This window comes from Macadamia integrifolia, chromosome 10 (assembly GCF_013358625.1).
Source record: "Macadamia integrifolia cultivar HAES 741 chromosome 10, SCU_Mint_v3, whole genome shotgun sequence".
Classification (NCBI taxonomy): domain Eukaryota; kingdom Viridiplantae; phylum Streptophyta; class Magnoliopsida; order Proteales; family Proteaceae; genus Macadamia; species Macadamia integrifolia.
In genome coordinates, this window is record NC_056566.1 from 24214484 (window position 1) to 24239838 (window position 25355).

Below are 25355 nucleotides of genomic sequence, written 5' to 3' on the forward strand. Positions count from 1 at the left end.
CTACCCCCTACCCCCTACCCCCTAAACAAATCCATGAAACGATTTCTGATACTGTGTTACTGTCATGATGCCCTTTTGCCCCTTTACTAGATTTTGTTGAAGCTTGAGAAATCAAAGGAGGACAAGTTGGCAGAAAACAACCGCAATAAACTGCTGAAGTTTTTGAATGCCAGTTATGATTAATTTAGTGTCTGTAGCTCAATTTCGTGAGACATTCGGGTGCTTTCAGAGGTAATGGCTACTACAGCTATGAAGTTAAGTCAGCTGCTTTGGATTTTCTCTGAGGAAGGTAATGCCAAAATGTGTATCCCGTGCAGTTGCCTTAACATGTCAGGTCTTTCATTCTCTGGTAATGTATATCAGTGCTTCTATCTTGCTTCACATGTTTGCCCTTTTATATCGATTGAGATTGATCCCGAGTTTTAAAACCTTACGTGTTATTGATTTGTAAGGTATAACATTAGAGCAATAACTGTTCACCCTATGTTGTGCTTCTATCTTAATGAAAAGGGACGTTTATTGAATCTTTCATCCTTGAGGGAGACGTGAGAGAGAGAGAGAGGAAAGTAGGCGTGCTTTGATTTGAGGGTATCGACGACTAGAAATTGTGGATATGCCACCAGCTCCCATTACACTGAATTCTCATGTTACTCTGCAACCGGTTTAAATCGAGGCTCATCTCGATCTTGTTGGTCAGACTCAGCCGATTCCTTTTCTAAAACTAGGGTTAGGCCATAATTGGGCTAATTCTTACTGATTTCTTATTTGTCCTCTCCGGCCTGGATCGATCTGGATCCTAATTCCAGGTTTTTAAACCTTGGGTTAGGAGGAGGACCGGCAGGTCGGAAGGCCTTGGTTACCTGGAGTCCTGGACTAATATGTATATGTGAAAGCCAAATTGCAAGGGGTGACAAGTCAAAGTGTAACACTCGTGTGAAATTCTGGTGACGTTTAAATTCTTCTTCGGACAATACACATCATCCTTGTCTCATGGTACGGTCAGGTGGTGCTTTTCTTACCCAGGGATGGGTTTTTAGGTCTCCTCCCTGGTGTCTCTAGCTATTTGTGTTCGTCATTCTTGCTCGGGGCAATGTTAATATTCTCTGTACTGTTTTAATTTTATTGGACAAGTCGGATATGAATGGAGTTTATATCTAATGTATAAATGTTTTAGGAGAAAGAACTCTGCTAGTTTGGTGTAGGCAAACATTAACCGATTAAGCCAATGGAAAAATGTGCTTAGTGTCTTGAGTGAACGGGGTAACGGGCAGTGTGGTTTTTTGGCGTTTGCTTGTGTTTGGACATGGGCAATGGAAGACTGGCATAGTATTCTCTTCCGAACTTTTAGGCCCCCTTAGGTGAATAAAAATTCTCATCCCATGCGCATTTGCACCCAAAAAGGAAATGAAAATCAGCACTTGTGCTAAGTTTTCCCCAAAATCAGTGAGAGATCCAACAAATCAATTCTGAAGCTCATGGAGTTCTCTTTTACACGTTCCAAATCCTACAGTGAATTTACCAAAAAATAAAAATCCTAAGGTGAAGAACAATTTAGGGAAAAGGTTGTTCACGGTGTCAAAGTGTAATGCTGTCTTAGTCTCTCTCTCTTCCACCTAAGGGTGTTAATTGGTTCGGTTGTGGTGTATATGGTATGGTTCGATTTGGGTCATATTTATTTGTTTGAAACCAAAATTGAATTGTTTACTAAATGGTTATACTTTTGGAAATCAGAATCGTTTAATAAACGGTTTTGGTTTAAACGATGTGGTTTTGTGATTTTATAAGGTTTTGATTGTGGTTTAATCCTTATGGTTTTTAATGGTTAGCAACTGATTTGTTGGTTTATTTGTTTGCCTACTGAAATTTGCCTTTGTTGATAAAAGCTTCAATCTTGTATCAAATTCAATGAGGCATTGAAGGGGCATGGTTTTAATTACATAACTACATAATAGAAGTAAAATATGGAATAGACCTAGGAAACCTCTATGGTCTTTTATTCTTCCTTAAATTAAACTCAATTTATCGTTAGTGTTAGTGTTCTAAAGTTAAAAGAGTATGAGGCACATGAGAAGCCCATTTCCATCTATCATGGGAACAATAGGAGAGAAGCAAAGGGACTGAATGTTGACCTGTTCATATCAGCCACTACAAGAAGCAGAGAAACACAGTAGATGTCCTTAGAGATGATCGAATCAGAACTGAGATGAAGGAATCTTTGTTGTTGCCATAGAGGAGCTAGTACTAAATATCGGCATATACGAGCTCTTCTTTTGTGATTCCGACGACAATGGAAACACCATTAATAAATTTTGCATTAAAACATGAGTTTGGGTATAATGATCATTTTAACTCGTCATTTAACAGAGACTGATGATAAAGGGTCTAAATCTATTCTGATGAAAGAGAGAGAGGGTGTTTCTATAATAGTGACATCCTCCAAGGGTGATGTTATAAATTACCCTTCCTGTAATGATCTACATATCCATCAATCACCTACCTCTAGCCCAGACCGGTTGTACCCGCACCTACTATAGACTGGGTAAATATCGATATTTACAAATTACGTCTTCTAATTTATTTTCATAAACACCCCTGGATACTGGATACTGGATACTGGATACTGGATACCTTTCCATACGGACCATCAAACGGTCTATGGTTTACACCGTCATCGTATGTAACGATGTGCGCAATGGGTGGCGTCATACGCACCTCACCTCAAGAATCGAACGAGAAGAAAATAAGCGGGAAGACGAACAGTTGAAGCCTGGAAACTCCTGTACTCTCACTCTCTCTCTTTCTCTCGCTTGCTGTCTCGCTTCAGCATCGACGTGCACTTCTTTCTTCGTTTCCCTGTTATCAGGCTTCTTCCTGCAACCAAATTTCCCCGTTTGTATTTTTTTTTTTTTTTTGTTAAAAAAAATGTCATTTTCTTTCGTCCCAAATTCAAAATCTAGGGTTTCGATTGGCATGGAGATGGCACAAAATGGGGCGGTTGCTTTGGTCCTTTGAAGATGAAAAACAGTGAAGATCAGAGCACTGAAGGAAGCAGTGAAAGATTTCACATTTTGCAGCCGCTTCGTGACCTTGAATCTAATTGGGCCGTTGATCTTGCCAAGAACCTCGAAGAGTATCTTTTGAAGATCTGTTCTGGTGAGATTACTAGCGAAGATGATGGCCAACTCTCTGTGAACTTCGCTGAAGGTTTGCTCCTTTGTCCTTTCCCAATTAGCATTCCCCCCCCCCCCCTTCTTTTTTATATTTTCCTGCATCCCCCACTCCTTGACAGAATGTTCGTTTTTCTTTTTTGTTTCTAGCTGCTCTGGTGCTTCAAGGTTCTATTCAGGTGTACAGCCGGAAAGTGGAATATCTGTATTCATTGGTTTTGCTTGCTTTGAATTTCATTTCTCAGAATCGGTACGAAGTTGAATTGATGGCCAACTCTCATCTTGCAGTGATTTTTCTTGTGCTTTCAAAAAAAGCTGATACTTGTGTTAACAACCTTCTTGGAGCTTCATGGTCTTGCTCTCTCGCATGCCCTATTTCAACCTTTAATGAACTACCAAGTTCCACTAATTCTCTACCAATTTCACTGGCCTAGCTCCTCCACCTTTTTCATGATACTGAAAACTCCTGAAACATATTGAAGCGACCAAGTTTGGTGGCTGTGCCTAGGTGGGTCCACCTGTTACCTTTCCAACAGGAAATGATGGGAGATACCAACAAGTTGATGCCATGAATTCTATGCCATAATATCTTGGCAACCCTGACGATTAGCTTTATAAAGTTGCTTTCACTGGTTTAGGGGTGGGGGAGTGATATTTACCCAAACACACACCGGTAACCCCCCCCCCCTCTCCAGGGGCAGGGGATTAAGTGTGTCAGTTTAGAACTGGAACAGAAACGGACCATTTAAACCCAACCAAACTGAAAAAAATTGGTTCAGTTTTGGTTTTGGAAAAGGGTTTTAATGCAATTTGGTTCATTTTTGGTTCTAGAGTTAAAATCATCAATTTGAACTGAATATCCGAATCGAATTAAACCAAACAGATATGGTTTGGTTTTCGTTTGTACCTATTATAGCCTGAACTGAAACCAAACCGTTTGACACTTTAGTGTGGTACTGTAATTGATTAATCACAACAATACCAAAACAATATCTTTTCTCAGATAATAAAATTCCAGATTAGGGGAATGAAATAGAAATCAGATAGGTAGATGGAGCTTATTAAGTTATAATTAAATCAAGTTCATTAAAAGAATACTTGCTGAAAATCTGAGATGGATCCATTGATTGGATCAGAAAATCTGAGGTAATCCTAGAAACAATAGGATTTGGGTAAATCAATAAATTCACTACCCAAAATAGAATCAGTGTATAGTAATTATATAAGCAATTGATTCTGAACAGTGAGCATAAAAATCAGTAAGAACAGATTCCCTAAACCAGTAAATTGATTCAGAAGACAGAATTCAAGTTTGAGCAATAAGGGCAGGATAGGAAATCTTAAATATCTCCAGATTGGCAAGTCAAAATCTTGTCAATCTTGAATTCACTCATATTTAGGGTTGATGAACTGTTGTCAAAATCTTGAAGGAATCTAATGGCTTGTTTGCTTAATAAAAATAAATAAATAAAAAATAATGGAGTATATGTTCTTCTAGAAAACAAGGGTTCTTAATTGCAGAAAATTTCGGAGAGAGACTTAATTGTTAATGGCGGTGATTGAATAATAAGAATAAGAAAACCAATAAACAGTAGTAGCATAAGAAGATCCACTCGGGCTTCACACAACAAGGTGTCAATTGGATCAAATACCAATCCCTTTCCTTGATCACACTCAAAGGGTTTCTTGATCAAGCACAAGAGATCTTCAATGGAGAAGAAGCAAGCAAAAATTTTCATTAATCAATTTTCGTGTACAATTTTGGCCTCTCTTACAACCTTTTATATACAGAACTCAAAATTAGATTCAAACACTAAAAAGGAATGGCCAAACCCAATCCCTAACCAATTAGGTAACCTATACTAACCAGGAAACTAAAATAAGGAAGGAATTTTGAGTTGTAGTTGGAAAGTAGGCTTGGTTAAATCCCTAACCAACTCCACTACCAACAACCTAGTCAAACTTGAGTCCTGACAAGCCTATGACTCTAGTTCAATTTATCTAACCCAAAACAACTTAAAAATAAATTAAGCATAAGAAACTAATTCCTAATATTAGCAATCATAGTTGTCAAGGCGTTGCCATCGTAGTTGTCACAGAACTTAGGAGAACCAAGGCGGTCAATGGTGGAAAGAATCAAGGCGACACCAGTAAGGTGTCAGTCCAGACAAAACCGCTTCAATGCCTATGCGACACCTTGGTGTCCAAGCATTTTTGTTTTTTCGGGAGGGGGGGTCTAGGTGACTGTTGCCCTAGTGCAAGGCGCTGGTTTAATTTGAAGCCTGGGTTCGATTGGTATCGAACTTGGTTTGGATTGGAAGTGGATGATCCAATCCCGAAGTTCTAGTACTTAATCCTTGAAGGTCTCTTAAAAGACGTTAAAGCTTCAAAAAGCCTTGGAGATGCTTATAGGAAGCATATGATTACTGCTAGATTTTTCCTTTTTTCCTTTTTATGTTTTGGACTTTGATCATCACTTTCAGAATGTGAAAAGTTCTTTTTCTTTATGAGCCATGTGGATCCCATATAAAATCCTACAGTTCTTGGCCCCAATCTTTTCTGTCTTTTCAGTTTAGGATATTTTGCTGAGAATTTGGTTCTTTATTTATCTAAACAGGCATCAGGATCAGCTGGAGAATACTTCAGTCCAGCCTGACGGAGTTGATTCCCATACAGTTCCTGATGAGGAGAATGAATTGTTTCTGGGTTTAGATGATGTGCAAGGTAAGTCAACTGAGTTTGCTTAATTTCCTCATAAAGTTTCACCATGGTAGCTGGCTGATATTTTCTAATGTTTTTAAGTGGAAGATAAGAATTGCCTCGATGATGAGCCTGGTAATGAAAATAATGAAGTGTTGCATCACTTTGTGAAGCCTCCTTCAAATTTAGTTGTATTAGAAGGCGATTGTTTAGACGTGACTGGTGATGCTGGGGAATTAGAATCTTATCTGGTAAAATGTAGTCTATCTTTTATTTGTCCAATCATGACTTCTTTGTGTTTCTCATTCAACTTGTTGACTGGATCACAATATTGTTGCAGCTAGCCACCAGTGATTTGTACCAAGATTTTCTTCTGTTAGATCCTTGTGATGCTGTAGCAATTAATGATTTTTTGAAAGGGGATCAAGCTGGTAAACAACAAAATATCTCCAATAGAGGCAGCTCTTTGAAGTCAAAGGGTCGGAAAAACTTTCTGTCTCCAACTAGACAATCTGTCGGTGCAGCTCATAAGTCAACTTTTGCACAAAGTCAGGATTTAAATAACAGCCAGAATCCTGGGGTTGGCGGCAATGCTGAAGTTAATTTTGATAATGTTTGGCCAGAACCTCCTACTTGTAATGCTTTTGATGGTAATAATGAAATGGATGGTGGATATTCAGACCATATGGATGTTCAGGATGATGACGATGATGATCCATGGAAGCCTTTGAATCCCCATGAGCCTGGAAATTTGAAAATAAAACCATTTAAGAAAGGTTAGATATTGGTTCTGTTTCATACAGTTATTCTGTCATTAATTTTGTAATGACTCTTGTGATTCTCATTTGCATCTGTTGAACAGTAAAAGTTGTCAGAAGGAAGGAGATAAGCTCTACCAAGATCTCTTTAACTGCACAATTTCCTCTAGCAAGACTCAATGGGACCATAGATTCAGAATTTTCTGAAATTTGGGATGCACAAGTCCATACTCAAGAAAGGTTACATGGTTCTCAATCCCCTCCACTTTATGAGAAGGTTTGTTTGCAAGGCTTGTAATGTTTCTCTTTATCCATTTTGTGGTTTTAACACGATTGATGTCATAATTGCAGCTACGACAATCACTTGTTCTTGGATGGCGAACTACCAATGCTTTTAGTAGTCTTGAGGATGAAGATGAGGATGACAATCCTGATAAACCAGATTTTGAGGAAGCTGATATCAACATTCCAGGGATTACTCACATGGATCCAGAAATCCCTTTATGTGATGAAGAGGTTCAACGTGCCATTTTTTTCTCTTTGAGATTCAGTTCATATATCTATAAGCATAAACTATGTTTTCAATTGGATTAATTTTTATTTTATCTATTTGCATCAGGGGGATGACGCTGTTTGTTTTGATAACAATGAAACATATGGAGTGGAAGAATCAAATGGCCTTGAAGATCTTTGCCGTGCACACCTGGTTAGCTTAGGGCTTCTCTAGACACTTGTATTAATCATAATGTCAATGGCAAACTTTTGGATTGGCACTATATTGGTTTTTGTAGGTGATTGGTTTTTTCTGTTGTATGTTGGGCAATGCGCTGTCTCCCCTATCCCATCCCTTTCCTTTCTCTTTGAATAATGACCTGTTTGAAAGTTACAATTTTCCTTAAACTGTTTGAAAGTTAACATGATATGGTAGCTGGCCGATTTATGTATTGATATTTGTTGGAAGGAGACATATTATTGTCACAAGGGTCTGTTACTTTTCCAAACATCAGAAGATACTTATCTACCACGTGGACAAATGATGTGTCCATTACGACTGTTGGGTAGAGATGACATGGTCTAGATTAGCCACGTGTTTAATTTCAGAGTCTAATTCAATCAAATACCCCCATAGATTGGCATGCATCTCCTATTTACTCTACTTTATGAAAGACTTATTTCTTTTAATTACACTCAAATAGCTCTTTATAGTATTTGCTCATACCGACTGCAACTTATTTACAAAGTTTTACACTAGGAATAAACAGCATACCCTTGTTCTTTTTTATGTGAAAATGTGTAATATATGATGTGATAGTTTTTAGCTTCTGTGTTATAAGGCTGTAGATTTGCTGTGCGTCCACATCTGTGGGATGTCACTTGTTGTCCCTCCCCTTTCTTTATACAACTTTGAATTTGATTTATCTTTACAGACATGATTTGTCCTTATTGTGCAGGATGCTTTACTTGCTAGCATTGCAGCAACTGAGCAGCAGACTGAATTGGCTTCTAGGGTTTCCTCATGGAAACAGAGAATTGAGCAGAACTTGGAAGAGCAAGTAAGTTCCATGCATTTTACACTTTCTCTTAATCTTGTTCTCTGTCTTGTGTAATTTAGGCCTTTTTGATGCTTTACTATTTCTTAAGCTGTGGGACATGTTTGACAGAATTCTCATGCACCATTTGATATTCATGAATATGGTGGGAGAGTTATGGAAAAACTATCCTTGGAAGCAAATGGTGTAGATGGCATGTCCTTCACGGACATTGTGAGAGGCCAAGAAAAACATGATGTTGCTAGGACTTTCTCTGCACTTCTGCAACTGGTAATCACTTCTTAATATTTGAAAATGAAACGTCTGTTATATTTTCTATATTTAGATTTCCAGCTTGTTCTAGTGGAAGTATGTGTTAGTTGCCTTGAGGGTTTTGGCTTGTAGCCTGGTGTTCGGCCCCATGTGCCATTGCATTTTGACCTGTCCTCAGTTTTCATTACTGATTGATAGACTTGGTTGGTGAGACAAAATAGTGCATCGGTAATTATGATTCCTCTTGCTCGAAGTTTGAACACGGAAAATTCCTTACTGAATGATGGTTGATGCTTTGGGCTATTGGAGGGTTTTTGTTATAGTAAGAACCTAAGTTGGGACTTATTTAAGATCCCATGGTCCTGCCAGATTTCAAACCTTTTGAGCCTTTTACTTTGGTAAACCTATGGGTAAGCATTATGTTCCCACCCCCCCCCCCTTCTTTTTGAAAAGGTACTCATATATTTCCACTAATGTATCATTACACCTGTTCCAACTATCAATTACAATTTTTCAGGTGAACAATGGAGATGTAGATCTCGATAGAAGTGACTATGTTGGTGAGCCTGTATGTTATACAGCTAAAAATCCTTTTAATGTACGGGTTGTTGGTCATGACAACAGAGGGGAGGTAGTGAAGCATCATTCCTTTAAAAAGAGGGCAAGGTCTCCTTTGAGAAAAGCTCATGTCAAAAGAGATGGAGGCAAACCAGCTGGAAAACAACATCCGGAATCCAGTTCATCTGCTTTGGAATTTACCTCTTCGGTAAAGTCTTTGGGACCAAATGAAAAGTTCTCTGTAAAGCTTGAAAAGGTCAACAGGGTTAGATGTACCCCTGAAGGAAAGAGAAGGCGAAAACCTCGGTTTTGATTGTAACAGTTGACTTACAATCTATGCTGGGTAACATGAATTAATTATTCCTCATAATTCAGTTGGCTGTCACCCGAAATCAGAGACTTGGATAAAATCACATATTGTACTGTAGTACAAGTAATCATTCATATTTGTGTGAATGGTTGTCTTGATGTTACTAATGGTATAGTCGCAACCTGTGTCTGTATGTACTTTTCTAACTACAACTTAGATGATGCCCGGGGGGGGGGGGGGAATTAATTTGCACAATGTACTGATGATGGATTTGTAACGCTATATTTTAATAAATTCTCAATTATTCTTGTTTGGGTAAATTACACCTGGGATACTTTAAGTTTGAATTATTATCACGTTTCATAAGTATTATGTTTGATATACCTCATGTTTTATAAATGATATTTTGGGTATCTTTTTTTGTATTTTCAATTTTGAACATAGATATTATGTTTGGATTTTTTTCCTCTATTTATCCGGTTAGATGTGTTTTAGTACCCACCCATAGTGGGGAGAGAAAGAAACAGGGAGTGGGAGAGGGAGCAAGAGAGTGAGGAAGACAAATAAATACAGATTTCTTTATTTATATGAGAAAAAAATTTCTTTATTTTATTTTGGAAAAGCTGACATTGTTGTGTCACTATATTTGATTCATTATTTTTCCATTTCGCGGGACTGTAATGTGATCTGCCAAAGAAGTTTCTTACTCTTTTGCTTGTAAAGGTTTGAAAGGGTTTAAGGTTTCTATTTTTTTCCTTGTTTTTAGCTTTTTCTCCTTAAATATTCTATTTTGGATCTGTTTTATTCTCTTTCATCTCTTGTAGTTGACTTCTTTAACCTGCACAAGGTCTTCCCAAGCCTCGCCACTTGATACTGAATCCAAGGGCGGCTATTCTGTATTCGTTACTATGCAGGTGTCTGTCTCCATCCACGACGACAGGCCCATCACTGTCAGTTGGTCCAAGGAGAGGTTAGTGACCACTGATCCATCAAAACAGACTGAGCTACGAGATTGTTGATAGCAACATCGATTCAATTTTTACATGTCAACGATCATGGTCTTGCCTGGGAATGGAAAGGAATCTATGAAGATGGAGTGGTTCCTCATTGATCCAGTGGAAGTGCGGAAGTTGGAGGATCTGATTTCCAAATACAAGTTGGGTCTTCAGAGAATGGCTAGGAGGATTGAGGGAACTCTTGCATACACATGATTCTGATGAAATCTCTGGATCTTGGCTTTCTTGCATTTTTATCTCCTCCTGATCCGCTTTTTCCCTTTTGTATATTTGGAAGTACGGTTGCCATTCTAAGCATTCTGTCCCTTTTTTCTGTCAACCCCACTGCTTTCCTTCTTTATTCTGTTTCATATCCGTTGTGGAGCTTCTTTAGTCTTTACTTGACATTCTGGTTTGACAAGTGAATGACTTACTAGTTTTTCATGAAGTAACAAAGATATTTGCGGGAGGGTATAGAGGGGGTGGTGGTTGTGGGAAGGAGCAGAGGGTGTTGGGGGTGCGGAAAGGAGCAGAGGGCCTAGGGCAGAGGGGGTCATGGAAAGGAGTAGAAGGCAGAGAGACAGAAGGAGGTGGTGTGGGAGGCAGCGAGGGACAGCAGTTGGCCATCAGGGGGAGATAGCAGGGAGGCCTGGAGGTGCTCCTCTGAGTCCTCTCCTTGGAGGCAGCGGATGCAACAGCTGCATCAGACTCTCTGGCTGAATGATCACATCCATTTTAGAGTAGGTGGTGGGAATGGAGAGTAGTTTTGGCAGTGGTGATATGGTAAGTTCAGAAATTTGAAAAAGATCTCCCAAACATAATACATTAAACGTGAGGTCAGTTCTGATTCAAATTTGTGAATTCACCCAAGCAATTCTGATTCCTTGAACCTTATTTGTGATTGTATTGCTTTAAATCTTACTTTGCTTCTTCATAAATAAGATATGTATTTAAATAATTATCTCCTATTACATTGCCAATTTTCCATTACGTGCCATTCCTTATGCGAAAAGACACATTGTGCTGAACGGGTGGTCTTTTGAATGGCACCTTCTGCAACACATGAAAATCTCAGAAACAATGAATTGAAGTTCTAAGAAAATTTAGTCTACATAAGAGGCAGTGGATTTTTTTTTTTTTCCTTTTGGGGGGATGGAGGTAGGATTAGGAGTTGGGAATTAGGTAGCAGAACCAGCCAATAGGTTGGTGATGGACAAAGCATTACTGCATAACTGGGTGAACTTGTTAGTACTGTCTCTAAGCAAAGAGGGATTGGTAGCATCAACCGAAAAACCTTCTTGGCACAGCAACGCGTCATCCATGGCGGCTGAGAGGGCTTTGTTGACATCACTGTAGCTTTTATTATCCAAAGAGGCGACACTGTCAATCAGTTGATCAATGGCATCGATGTAGCTCTGGCTGCAATCGGAGAGGCATTGCTGAATGTTGGGGTCGTCCATGGTGGTGTTGAGCAAATTGGTAATTTGACTTGATATGTTGACGGCACTGGCCATTGTTTGCCGGATTGAGATCGAAGCCAAGCCTGTGAGGTTTGTCTTAGCGCTATTGGGGTCGGAGCGCAGGGTAGATATACAGAGGTTTCTGAACACTGAGTGGTTGCAGGTTCTGGCAATAAGGTTAACAGCCCTTGCTTCTGATGGGTTTAAATGGAGGTTGAGGGACAAGACCAGAGGTAGGAGGAAGAAGAAACTTGAAACAGATGCCATTGCCTTTCTTCTTCTGTTTTTCCTCTTTAACTCTGTTATATGGATCCTTGTTAAGGTAAAATAAGTAAGTGAAGCTCTGCTCTGCTGCGCTCATCTACTCTTTGGGGAAGGCTTGGGATATTATAGAGAGAGAGAGAGAGAGAGGTGGCTTGGGTATTGTTTTGGTTGAACAGATTTCTATAAAACTAACGGTATCTGTTGAATTTAACTAACTTTTGAAAAAGGGAAAGAAGGATTTATGGGTATTCCCTTAATGCGGCAAAGATGGATGCGCTTTGCCATCCATTCACGCCTTATACGGTTTCTTTTCTCTCCCTATATATATAGCTTTTTTTCTTTTCTTGGATAGTTTGACTAGTTAGAAAAATTCTTGACTGACCCAAATATGGTTTAAAAAACTGTATCGAATTGGGTATAACGGTCTGTACCGGTATTGACCGTTCCCACTGATATATGTTCATGATTCTGTATTGGTGGAATAGTTCTTACTTTTTTTGGATATGTTTTATTGAGGTAGTTTTATAATTTGAAGGGGCACGCTTGATCCAATAGTAAAAGTACGAATGTTGCGATTTGGTGGTCAAACGGTCAAAATAGTCTCTCGACATTTTTGGGGTTAAGGCTTCTTAGATTTCACCCCCTAGATCTTACACATGTGGGAGTCTCGTACACCCCACAATGGAGGGAATCCAAATCCCATCATATGGGTAATAATGAGCCCATGTAGATGACGGCCTCACCCCCATAGAAGGCAAAAATGCCTATCTTGTTGATGCTACCATGTGTTCTCCAATTGGCATCAGTTTTGATGTAGGAGGACTATACTCTTAGACAGAGAACTCTTCCCTTATTCTTATACATATTTTGGATAAGAGATTGATGCCTCATTGCATGGCCTCTGCATCGACACATTCTCACTGGCCCCACACTGGTAAGAGGACTACACGACCAAATAACGATCTCTTGCCTGCCATTTTATTATGGAAAAAAATTTCTCTCAATGCCAAAGAGTGTTCCTCTCTCATTATTTTTTTATGGGAAGAGATTACGTATGCCACTAGTTTTCCTGGATCTAGTGGCTCAATGAATGGAAGGACTAGAATGGAAAAAGCATATGAAACTTTTTCAAGTTAAGGAAGAAAGAAACAAACATAGATATCGATATACGATTGACACACCCAGTCTTTTTCCTTTTTTCTATTAATCTCTGGCATGTTCTGAATATTGGGTCCAACATAAAAATGATACCTTTTTTTTCTGGAAAACCATTGATGTGACATTGAGATTCCTCCCCACATTGAGGAATCCTCTCCTATTTCTAAGGTAGTGATTGTAGTTTTGTAGGCCATCGACATTCTCAATGATTTAAAATATTCTTTTTTAATATAACAAAAAATTAAAATAGTGACCTTGATGGGTCAGGTCCTCTAACAAATCCTTTTAATGTTTTTCGAGATGACTTGGGATTAACAAGATTACATTATCTCTCATCACATTACTTGTAATCCTATCATAATGTCATTTTTTTTTTTTTTTTTGTTATCATCTTGCATTTTTTGTGTCCAAGTGAAATGACAAAATTGTATCCTAATTGAAAAAGAAGTGTGTCATATCGAGAGAGTAAGAAAAAAATAATGTAATAAATCATTTCTGTTAATAAAAGAAATGTTTATATGGGAAAGTATTTTTTGTTTGGGAGTGCAACTCGTACACCTATACAAAAACTAATCAATGCTTCTCATTTGATCCAATCCATAAGGAATAGGAAGGTCATTTTATAGGGAGGAGTAGATAAACACATGGATGCTGTTGTGGGAATTACACTCCCAAACAAAAACTTTTTTCTTTATATATAGGTTGATTTACATCAACCTCTCCTGACGTTTGCCTATATTACATCCTCCCCCTGAAAAATTATTTATTATATTTAAACCCAAAAATCTAACACAATACATAAAAGAGGTATTAGTTTTAGAATGCAAAAAGATAAAATTGCCCTCTTTCTTCTTCTTCTTCTTCTTCTTCACTCTTCCACTCAAATCAAGAACGAATCTCCTATTGTTTGATTAAACTCTTCTATGACTGTCACACTCACACCCCTATTTCAAAATTATCCCTCCCTGGTGCAATCCGACAGTATTGATGACCATTATAAATAAATTAAGTGAAGAAAAATTCAATTTTTATAAAAAAAAAATTAATATTAAGATTAAGATTTCCTTAAACCACTGACCTAAGGAAATCCTTTTATCGCCAGGATTTAGATGCACAAGAAGTTATTTTGTGAAACACCCTAAAATACTATAGAGGTTTGTGAGTCCTAGGAATGTTTCCTTTTGGTAGATGTGAATTCACATAGTGGAAGACATCTTTCTCCAACCCATTAATATTATTTAAAAGTAAAAATTTATAAAATTCAAATACTTGTAAATCTAAATAGGAATAATAAATGGACCATGACACTGATAAACTTGGCGTACTCGAGCAAAACGTGTGGTCGTTGGATCTGATATAAGCAATATAATAATAATAATAATAATAATAATAATAAAGTGACAATAGTAGATTGATATATACTTGAAAGTTGAAATTCTCTTTCTCTCTCTCTTGGGGTCTCTTATGTGTCATTGTGTGGATAAAGTCGATCAGCAGAGGCAACGCAAGGAAAGCTCTGAATGGTCAACACGGTGGTGCGGGGGCGTGGGGTTTCGGTCAGCTTTGGAAAATGAGAACGGTAAAATGACTACTCAACCTCCTTCCTCTGCGTGTCTGACGTTACTGGTTTGTATCCTGCGGAACATGCCAACGATTGTCACTCACGCGGAAGTTGAAGGGGAACGTGAAATCCTTTTCCGTGTCCATCACTTTCTGAATTTCCAATCAATCAAAAATTTTTTTTAATTTATTTTAAAATTATATACTATTGCGATAAAAATTGACTGATGATCTTTCTGCAAGATTTGATATTCTACATTTAATTTGAACATTCAGATTTCTTCACCAATAAATACTAGGGAAAATTACTTAATTATCTACTTATAGTTTTTTTTTTATAAAATTACTCACTAAAAATTTCAGTTAACAAAATACCTAAAATTGAGTTTGGATTTATAAAACTACCCACTCAAAGTTTAAAAAAATACATGATTATAAGTGGAAGATGAAGACTCACTATTTTGGGTAGTTTTGTTAACTGAAACTTTGGATGGGTAGTTTTGTAAATCCAAACCCAATTTTGGGTGTTTTTGTTAACCAAAACTTTTTGTGGGTAATTTTGTAAAGGGAAACCCAAAAGTGAGTAATCATATAATTTTCCCTAGATACTAAAGATAATTTTTCATGAAATGATCAATCTCATTTGTTGGGGGTTTACGTTTGATATGTAGAGATAGTGAATAAAGAGAGGTAATTGAGGAGAGTTCTGTTTTGGTAAGTAGTTCACTTTTCTTAAGATATCTCTTGAAAAAGTATCATTAGGTAAGTATTACTTTATTTGTTAAGAAATCTTCAAGCAATAAGATTTGTTGAGTTGGTAAAAAGTGATCCTCGTGATTGTCCCCGCAATCACCTCATCAGATCGCACTCTTTGGGGAGGAGGCCGGCTTGGCCAAGGGATGGACCCAAAGGGTCGGTTTGGCCAAGGGATGACTTGGATTGTCGGCTTGGCCAAGGGATGACCAAAGGGTCGGTTTGGCCAAGGAATGACCTGAGGGGTCGGTTCGACCAAGGGATGACCCGAGGGTTTCTCAGGGATGACTTGGATGGTGATGGTTGGCTCTGCTAAAAGATGTCCCAAAGATTGGCTCAACCAAAGGATGACTCAAGGGGTCTTGGCTGAAGGCTCGGCTTAGCCAAGAGATGACCCAAGGGGTAGCATTTTTACCCTCATCACATACCAAACACATCCTCATATTGTGCTTGCAAAATGTAAAATCCTCCTTCTCGTGTGCATAGTGAAGCCATGCTTAGGTGAAGGGTGAGAATGTCAAGTGCTACAATGCAATGTTGTTCCTTTAGTTTTGACTCTTCATTGACCTTCACCTCCCCTACTAGAGAGTGGGAGACTATGTTTCATTCAGTCTTCATTGTATAATTAGATTTCTAAGGAAAAAAAATTGATTGCTACCCTAAGATCTTGCTATCCTTGGCAATTAGGGAAATTGAATCCCAAGGGTGGAGATGGAAAATATTCTCCTGGGGCGAAATTTTCCAACCTACCCTATTCGGGTTCACTACTAAGTCACTTGATGAGAGACATGGGATGACTTGCATCAAGTCCCTAATCTCACTGTGGCTTTCTAAGCGGTTCTTCTCACTCTTTCCATACTTGCCTATAATTCCTAACCCCTTCTCCCAGTAAAGAAAAGGGAGGAAAAAAATGATACTTGATAAATGGGTGGAGGTTTCACACACAATATGTAGATTTTATATGTTATATGAGGAGAAAAAAAAAAGTACTTGGTAAATGGGTTGAGGTTTCACACACAATATGTAGATTGTATATGTTGTATGAATAATAATAATTAAAAAAAAAAATTTTGAGAAAAGTACCAAGGGTAGCATAGCTCCAAATTAGGGTTCTAAGTATATGTATCGAACTTGGCCAATCTTGAATCAGGTATCATCGTATTGATATTGGATCAAGGGTAAAATCATGAACCATTTTTTCATGTAAGTAAATGTAAAATCAATCAATCTAAGCCAATATAGATCAATCCAAATCGATATTGGTAGAGATCAATAGTGATCCAATTTTAAACCCTTACTTTAAACTTTAAATCTCACAAGGATGCTTCAAAGCTATTAAAAAGTAAAAGGAGAAGAAGACTTCTTCTTCATCTTCTCTTTTCTTCCATTATTATTATTTTTTTTTTATGAAAAAAAGAGATTAGAGGGATATATAAAAATGTTTTTTTCACGTAAACCCTTATATAGAAAATTTATTAAGCCACAGCGAGATAAATTGAGAGGTCTTTGGTGTCTTCATTTAACTGTGGTTTAAGATTGAATATTCCAACATGATATTAAAGTTAAATCCCTTTGTTATCATTTCTAAGTTCTTCAATGAAAAGAACTAGGTATTCTAAAGAAGAGATTTTTTTTCTTTTTTCTCCACAACCTTTTTCCCTAGAATCATCTAACTTAATATCTGCAACATTATGATTGTAGGCCATGGTTTGAGAACTAGGTATCAAGAATGGAACAGTTCAGATCGATACTAGTTCAATACCAATCTCAATTTAGATTGGACAGAAATATCTCTAATTTTATGTTTAAAGTTATTTTTTTTTATCGCCGATATGATATCGATCAAGAATCAAGATCGGCAAGACTGATATCAATCCGATCCAGCTGATTTCGACCGATGCGATCCGATTGCTCAAACCGTGCTATCGACAGGTAATGGTGGTAGTAGTAGACTAGTAGTAGTAGGTGGTGGTTGTCGTGTTGCATTAAGAGAAGACACCAGGAAGGAACAAATTTACTATCCAGTGAGGAAGAGAAGAAAACCCAGTTCTGGGTCTTCTGACCAGCCCAACCTACGCCAACTTAATCGATTAAACTCTCAAGGAAGAAGACAATACACATGTACAATCTTGGTGGCCACACTACCTGTCTAGTTTTTTTGGGTTCCACATATCCCCTTCAACGTTTGGACTTTGGACGACCAAGATCAGAATTCATAACAAACACCATAAATAAACAAATAAATAAAAAATAATTCAATTTCTTTCCCACATTTCATTATAAATTTAATTTGTAACAATAGAATTCAAGAAAAAAAAAAAAAAGATGTAAAGAATAATTTCTTTAATCACTACCAGTCTCTATCGACTAGCAGTCGGTCTTCAATGGCGGCAGGCGCGAAGGAAGGTGGAAGATCACGGAGGACTGTAATTTGTATCGGTGGCGTGCACGCCACGTGTGCTAAACCAGTCGCCCAGCTCAGAGGCTCGTTCTGAAACTCCGATGTCCAATTGGGGTCATGGGTTTCATCTTCCTCTGGTTAGGTGTCGATTCTCAGTGCTAATCGGTTGTCACTACTTGGGCTGAGGTTTCGTCTTCCATTTTCGAGATCGATTTCTGTAGCAGTACTGTAACTCAGATCCACCGGCGAAGAAGGAGAGAGATTACCTTTCCTTTCTCTGCTGAAAATCCTCTTCAACGATTGAATCGGTGACCTCAACCCCTGCTGCCCTATTGGGGATTTTAAACCCTGAACTCCCGGCGAACCCAAGTACAGATGCTCCTCCTCCAAGCCTCTCAATATATCGTTCCTTCGAGGAACCTCAATCGAAATAGTCACCGTCTCTAATGGCTTCTCCCGAGTTCCCAAAGATGAAGAAGCTGCAGAAGAAGAAGATGGCGGAGAGGAGGCAGAGGAAGAACCAGTTTCGCCTCTGTCGTGGACACAAGATGGGCAGAGACCAGAACTCGACCCTGATTCCGGTTCTCCCACCGTAACAGAAACTTCGGCCGGTGTTTCATTGGGTTTCACCGCCGGAATCTCCGAAGTAACGATGGTTCTGCAGAGTGGGCAGGTAGAGTGAGAGTGAAACCACATGTCGATACAATCTATATGGAAGCTGTGATTGCATTTAGGAAGGAGACGACCCTTCTCGTCGTCTTCAAATTCCGATAAACAAACGGCGCATTCTAGTACTTCACAACCGTGAGTAGCGGAGGAATAAACAAAAGTGGGGAGGGATTTGACGACGGATTCATCTAGACCGCGGGAGCCGATTAAGACGCTGTTGGCAGAAGTACCGGAAGGCTCAATAGAGAAGACGATGCGGGTGCGGCGGCGGACTCGGCGACGACGGTTCCGGCGTTCGGGGTGGCGTCTACTTTCCCGGAGAAGGAACCAACGAGCGTAGACGTGGAGACAGAGGATCAGGATTACCACACTGAACAATATAACGATTGCGCTCAACATTATCTTCCCACTCAGGGCGTAGCTGCCGCTCGGTGTGTCGCTATAGCCTCGTGGGTCACCGCTGCTGCTGTTATACTTTTCCATTTCTTGTAAAAAACTGTCTCAGAGCTAGAGAGAGAGAGAGAATTTCAGTTATACACGGAGGGGAGGGGAGGAGAGGAAGGGGGGGACTATATATATATGTGTAGAGGAAAGAGGTTTTTAGTGGGAGAAAAGAAGAGGAAGGTGGTCTGGAAGAGGATGCGAGGAACCTTCCTCCCTTGGTATTCAAAAATACCTTTTAAAGGACGCGGGGTTTAGCTTTGGCACACAGTGTTGAGGAAATGACCAAACACCCATCATTTTAGATGCGTCAAGGATTTGCAACTGACGCGAGAGTGTCGGCCGTATCATATTGATATTAGTTGATACCGATATCCAATTTTGATCGATTTGGATTAATTATTTGTATTTAAAAAAATTAATGGCAAAATTAATCGATACTCACCAATCTGATTATGTCGATATCAATACTGATACCATCCCTAAATTATTATTATTATTATATATTTTTTTTTTTGGTAAATCAAAATCATTATATTCATTAAGTTATTGGTTTGAATAGCCCCTGAATTGTCTATGTGTGGGCGTATAAACACTAAAGGAACATAGTTCTTTCTCCCTATATAAAAATAAAGAGAAGGCATAACATGTGAATTTGGGTATATAAACAAACAATTAAAATTCCAATTCATTCTATTTTTAAGTCTTGGTTTTTTTATCATAAAGAAAATCTAAATGTACATCTACAATAATTTTATCTTCAAATTTAGGAGATTTGGCACCATTAAATAGATGATGAACCACTAAAAATATTCCTACCTCCATAACATGGGAGTGTTTAGTACTCTTCAATGCTTTTCGTGAAAGTTGAATGATTCGGCCTGAATACCCTTGATAAATCAAAAATAAATATTGCAAATTCATGGCTAGTTTCATGAGATATTACAACATATCAAAGATCAACCTCTACTAATACTTGAAAGCTTGGGATTAAAAAAAATTTAAATCACTATTAAGTATTACCTAATGATATGTACATTTTTGAGGGGGACAATTTTCACAAAAGTTCACAAATGAAAAGAAGGTGGAGGGAGAGGGAATATAAAAGACTACATTGAGGTGCAATCTCCAAATTCCAGGAAGAGTTATTCTATTGAGAGATTTTTGGAAGTTATAATTTTTCTTTCTTTAATTATTTTGTGTATATATTATTTTTACACTTTGATTATTGGTGGATCAGTGGCTCAATGGTTGTGCGTTTGACTCCCATGCAGAAGGTTGCGTGTTCGATTCACGTCGAGTTCAAACCCCTTCAATTCATGCTTGATACTCTATTTTTGTATTAAATTTTAATTCTTTTTTTTTTTTTTAATTTTTAAAGTGAAGTATCATATATGAGTCAACATTTCAGCAATTATTATCTCCCCTCCCCCCCCCCCCCCCCCCCAAAATGGTTATTTAAAAATAAAATGGGGAAATAACTTTGTCTAGAAGTGTGGTCTAGGCCAACACTTCCATATACTTATGTCACTCTTCTTTATGTAACAGACTCTCTACCTCTTTTGGGGAGGAGAGAGATACACACAGGCTCCCAAACAAAGAAAGACTTCCCAATAGAAATATTGAATCAAAATAGGAAGAATATTTCATGCACAACTATGTATTATAACTAATCCTAAAGGTGTTCTATACTTTAGGAAAAATTACTTGATTACCCATTTTTGGGTTTCACTTTACAAAATTACCCAAATTGTGTTTCACTTAACAAAAATATATAAAATAATATTTGGGTTTACAAAACTATCCAAAACAGTGATTCTCCTCCATCATCTTATATGTTTTGATATTTTTACCCTTACCCTTACTCTGCCCCTTACCTCTTGCTTTCCGTTCAGGCGGGTCCAATATCCTTTTGGGCCACCCTTGGACCACTATGTTGTGCTCCTTGTACTTGTCCTTTTCGTTTCTCATCCCAGATCTTCATGTGTTTCTCACCCTCTATTGAGTAGTTGCGACTTGGGGTCGTCGTAGAAGGTTTGAGTAGGTAGGTCTTACAAAAATAACCTTATTCGTGTGAATAAAGTTTTTTTACCCAAACAGCGGTCTTACATAAATAACCCCTCTTCTCCCCCGAACCCATCAAAAAAACGAAAAAGAGAATTGCAGAAACAAACAAAACTAGTGAAACTCTAACGGATATGACAACAGTAATAATAACAAAAGAAGGTTTCAACTAAATTAAAATTTAATTTTCAAGACTAAAGAACAAAAAAGCATTCATTCACATGTGGGATAACCCTTCAAGTTCTTGAAGCGTCAGTCACAGAATCTTCATCAACCCAGGCTTCAGTTAATAAAAAACCCCTGGGGTCGTCGTAGAATGTTGAACCACAATAAGTTAACGCAGCCACAGTCCGTCGTGGTGAAGACTTCCTCAGTGGTAGTCGTCTTGGTGTCGGCGATTGACATAGAAAATACATCAGGGATGGGACTGAGTTTAGAGTATATGAAAGACCAGAGAGCTCAAACGAGTAGCGAACTCGCCATGGCGGCTCCGATGAAAGTGATCTCGTGGCTTCTATGGATCCAGTTCAACTTGAGGCGTCTTGGAGAATATGGCTATGAAGGCCAAAGGCGCTCTTCTATTTAGCCAAACACTCCTAAGCTATGGGGTGAGGGGTGAGTGTTCAGAAAAGACGGGGTGGTTGCGCTTGGAAGACGAGGTGGTGAGTCTGGGGCAAGGGAGAAGGAGGACATGGGTGGTGTCATGGTGACTTCGGTGGTTGTGGCGGTGGTGTCGGCAATGGTATGTTGAAACGGAGGGTTGAGTTAGTGATTCAAGGTTGGTAGAAAGAATTAGGGATAAAAATGTCAAAACAGGTAGAGAAATGAAGAAGAATTACTATTTTGGGTAGTTATGTAAACTCAAACATTAATTTGTATATTTTTGTTAAGTGAAACACATCTTGGTTAATTTTGTAAAGTAAAATTTAAAAATAGGTAATCAAGTAATTTTTCCTATACTTTATTTATTGACTATCCCTACTTTTTTTTTTTTTATTAAAATCTTGATTGCCCATGCACCTCTTTTTTTTTGGGGGGGGTGTGGGTGGGGGGGGGGGGTTGGAACCATGCTCCTTGAATGAATGAAAAAATGATGATGAAAACGTCCTTTCAACCTAATTTTTTAAGTGGGACGGATCTTCTAAGCAATGGGGACTGAAAGTTATAATAACCTTCTTTTTTTTTTTTTTGATAAATTGGAAAGTTATAATAACCTAACACCTGTAATTTGGCAAATGGTAGGCACAATACGAGTTTTGAGAATGATAGAGTAAATTATCTCTCCTAAGTTAGGGTAGGATGGAATAAATGGATTATGTCTTCCCCTTGTTTTTTATTAACAGATTCATCTTTAATATAGTTCTACAGGTACTGTGATGGCAGTTTCTCTCACTATAAAATTCAATATAGGTTGAGGCGTTGGGGTTAGTTTGGCTGGATTATGGTGGGCCTAGAGGGTGCAGTGCCTGCCTGTGAGCAGCAAAGAAGAGGTCCAATAGTTCGAGCCCTGACCCAAGTCTCTCCTGTTGGGGAACAATTAGGATGTCCAGTTCCAGTGGGACCGTGCACCAACAGTATCACAGGTCAGTGGCCGTTGCACATTAAAAACAAGTGGGCCCAGTTCGTTAGGCCTTGAGGCCCTCAAACACCTTGATGAGGTTTTCCTTGCCTGACCACATGTCAATATGTGACTCCACTTGAGAACTAAAGGACGTGTTGGCCACGGTGGACTCAACTCGGGTTTTAGTCATTCAGTGGGAGATTGGGACAAGAGCAGCGAGTGGTCACTCCTCACCACGCAGGTTTTCGGTAACCCAGTAACCACCACCACCACCACCACCACCAGCAAGGTTCCAACAATGACAATAAGCCGGTAAGAAAAGGTGTAAATCGGGTTGATTTCGGGTTACTGGTTTGGTTCAAGAAGTAATGAATGAGTTTAAATTGAATTGATTAGTAATTGATTCTTAATAGGTTTCCCCTCTCTAGCTTCTTCTCACTAGAGTTGCAGAACTTCAAGACATCCCCACCTCCTTGTATGCAAAAGAATGGATGCTGAAAAATCTGTAAATTCAAGTGTAGAAGTTCATCAAATTCAACAGAAACAAAATAATGACTATAAATGAAATATTGAGAGAGAATTGTTGGGGTTTCACGTGAATGAAGGAAATAATAATCTCTTATCAGGAGTGGATAGTTCGATGGAAAAACTTATAAGTACTTGGACGCCTTTCTCTTAGTGGCTATTTTCTAAAGATGAGTTTGACCAAAGTCTATAACAAATGATGTTAAAGACAATGTTTGGCCGGGCTAGGGTGTGCCTTTTGACGATGAAATCATAGAAAATCTCGGGCTCTCGAGTGGAGGAGGAGATTGATAGGATTCTATATAAATGACGAAAATAATAATCCCATGTTGAGAGCAAGGAACCCAATAAGAAATTAAAATTTGTAGGTACTTAAATATCCTCTCTCGAAAGGGTATCATCATATTGACACCGGCTGATCTTGAAATGAGTGTTTGTATTTGATCACGTATAAAATCGTCATTAATCCTAGTAAGGTACTAGTTTTTTGTTTATAGTATATGCGTTCCATTGAAATTCGAAAAGAAAAGCCAAATTTACTAGGGTTTGCGGTTTGCCGTTGGTCATCCTCTCTCCTCTTCTCCTTGAGCCCCCAAATACCCGTTTTTCCGGATCTCTTTCCCCCTTCTTTCTCTCTCTTTGGCCGTGAGATTATCTCTGTGGAGCCCTCTATAGGCTTTTATAGAACGTTAGGATTGGTGCAGAAGCCACGGCGGGAGATAAGGAAGAAGAGTAACTCTGTCTCTGTGGGATTTTTCTCGTGAGCCCTCTATAATCTATGCTATAGAACGCGTACGGAAGACCCAAAAGTCGAACAAGACTCCAGTATTTCCGATGCCAGAGCCTGAGCACTTTACCGACTATGGTTTCGATCCCCAAATGGACTACTTACAGGTTCTACTCACTTTCCCCTCATTTCTTGAAGTTCTTCTCTTCTCTCTTCCCCTCGTTTCCCTCGTTCTGTTTGACTGATCTGTCTGTGTCTCCTCCCCCAAATGTCTCTGGTTTTTTAAGGTTCTGGAGGAAGCTCGAAAGCACAAGCGGGAGACATCCAGATCTGTGGATGCTCTACACTACAAGTTACAGAAACCCATATATAAAGAAGACTCGAAGAAGAGTAAGAAGAAGAAGAAGTGGTGGTCAAACGCTCTCCTCTTCTGGAGATGGAAGTGGGCTCATGGAGACAGACCCAATGGCGAAGAGTATGGTAGTTTCAACAAAAGGAACCGAGTTTGCAGGGGATCAATATCTGGGCCAGTTTACATAACTGAGAGCAGAAGTGGGTCGACAACGCCGTACAGGACGACTAGTAGGCCGGTATCGGGGCCGGTCGCTGGGACATTTACACCGACGGCGAAAGGGGAGATAGAGATACCTTATCTCTGTCTCAGAGACCTTAACATGGACATGGAGCCACAGAAACATCATCGAATCTCAACATCTGCTGTGCCCATCTACTTGGTTACTTAGAATTTTTAGCTCCTCTTTTTTCTTTCAACAAAAATTAGTCCTTTTTAGAAACTTTATTGGCTACTTTTTGGCTTTTTCGGTGTTGGATTGGATAACCCTTTTCTTCTTTCCCAAGAACAAACAGTGTTCCCCCTGTTTTTAGTTTTCTTGTGCAAAGAAACATTAGATTGATTTTGATTTTTGACCTCGAATGAAAGGGTTCTCGCCTTTTTTTCGGTGCTTTCTTCAATGGTGATTTTTAATGGCTAATGTCTTTACTGTCTCGCATGCACATTGAACAACGCAATCACAAAGAACGTTTATCTGATCTGATATAGAAATTTGGAACAGTGACCTGACCGTTAGTTCATCAAAAAAAAAGAAAAAAAAAACCTGACCGTTAGCTCCAACGGGAAAACATGGGAGTGGTGAGGCGAAGGGAAAGGTCTGTCGGGAGTCTCTCCGGTCTCGGACAGTGGTAGTGGGCGGTGCCTGCTAAGGGCTAATGCTACCTTGGCGTATACGGCGATGGACCCTTTACCCTTTTGAAAACTCATTTTCACATACTAAATCCCCACTCCTACCACTACAAAACTACGTGCGTCCTACTTTGCTAGGGTGGGACCGGGAAAATTCAAATAAATAAGGCCCCTCACTCTTCAACTTGCTCTTTTGATTAATGCCTAAATTTTTTGTTGTAATTTTCAAAGACATCTCTTGGAAAATGTCAATATTAGAGGGACATCCACTCTCTTTCACC

At 38.8% G+C, this 25355-nt stretch overlaps 5 protein-coding genes across 7 annotated transcripts in view; 3 read left to right on the plus strand and 2 right to left on the minus strand.

Annotated features, from left to right (window-relative positions):
- Positions 1-524, plus strand: part of LOC122091737 (corepressor interacting with RBPJ 1) — a 4326-nt gene extending 3802 nt beyond the window's left edge. For both annotated transcript variants that reach the window (XM_042661853.1, XM_042661852.1), the window contains exon 6: positions 91-524. In XM_042661853.1, the coding sequence (XP_042517787.1) occupies positions 91-183 (93 nt within the window). In that variant the 3' untranslated portion in view covers positions 184-524. The remainder of the gene's footprint in view (positions 1-90) is intronic.
- A 2093-nt stretch (positions 525-2617) lies between these two features.
- On the plus strand, positions 2618-9618 carry LOC122091736 (condensin-2 complex subunit H2). Of its 2 annotated transcripts, none has more exons than XM_042661851.1 (11): positions 2618-3204; positions 3318-3417; positions 5785-5891; positions 5976-6118; positions 6208-6643; positions 6730-6902; positions 6977-7141; positions 7245-7331; positions 8077-8178; positions 8287-8445; positions 8945-9618. In XM_042661851.1, exons 1-11 carry the CDS (start codon positions 3015-3017, stop codon positions 9296-9298), a joined length of 2016 nt encoding a protein of 671 aa, XP_042517785.1. In that variant the 5' UTR covers positions 2618-3014; the 3' UTR covers positions 9299-9618. The 2 variants fall into 2 exon arrangements, with proteins under 2 accessions (XP_042517785.1, XP_042517784.1); XM_042661850.1 differs by having other exon boundaries at positions 2621-3204; positions 5970-6118.
- Positions 9619-11212: 1594 nt separating this feature from the next.
- On the minus strand, positions 11213-12139 carry LOC122091330 (pectinesterase inhibitor-like). Its single transcript, XM_042661201.1, has one exon. The coding sequence runs from the start codon at positions 12015-12017 to the stop codon at positions 11469-11471; it is 549 nt and encodes a 182-aa protein (XP_042517135.1). The 5' UTR covers positions 12018-12139; the 3' UTR covers positions 11213-11468.
- A 5578-nt stretch (positions 12140-17717) lies between these two features.
- On the minus strand, positions 17718-19189 carry LOC122090729 (RING-H2 finger protein ATL2-like). The gene has a single exon (XM_042660418.1). It carries the CDS (start codon positions 19036-19038, stop codon positions 18025-18027), a length of 1014 nt encoding a protein of 337 aa, XP_042516352.1. The 5' UTR covers positions 19039-19189; the 3' UTR covers positions 17718-18024.
- A 4472-nt stretch (positions 19190-23661) lies between these two features.
- Positions 23662-24845, plus strand: LOC122090730. The gene is made up of 2 exons (XM_042660419.1): positions 23662-24040; positions 24161-24845. Exons 1-2 carry the CDS (start codon positions 23981-23983, stop codon positions 24614-24616), a joined length of 516 nt encoding a protein of 171 aa, XP_042516353.1. The 5' UTR covers positions 23662-23980; the 3' UTR covers positions 24617-24845.
- Positions 24846-25355: the final 510 nt, after the last annotated feature.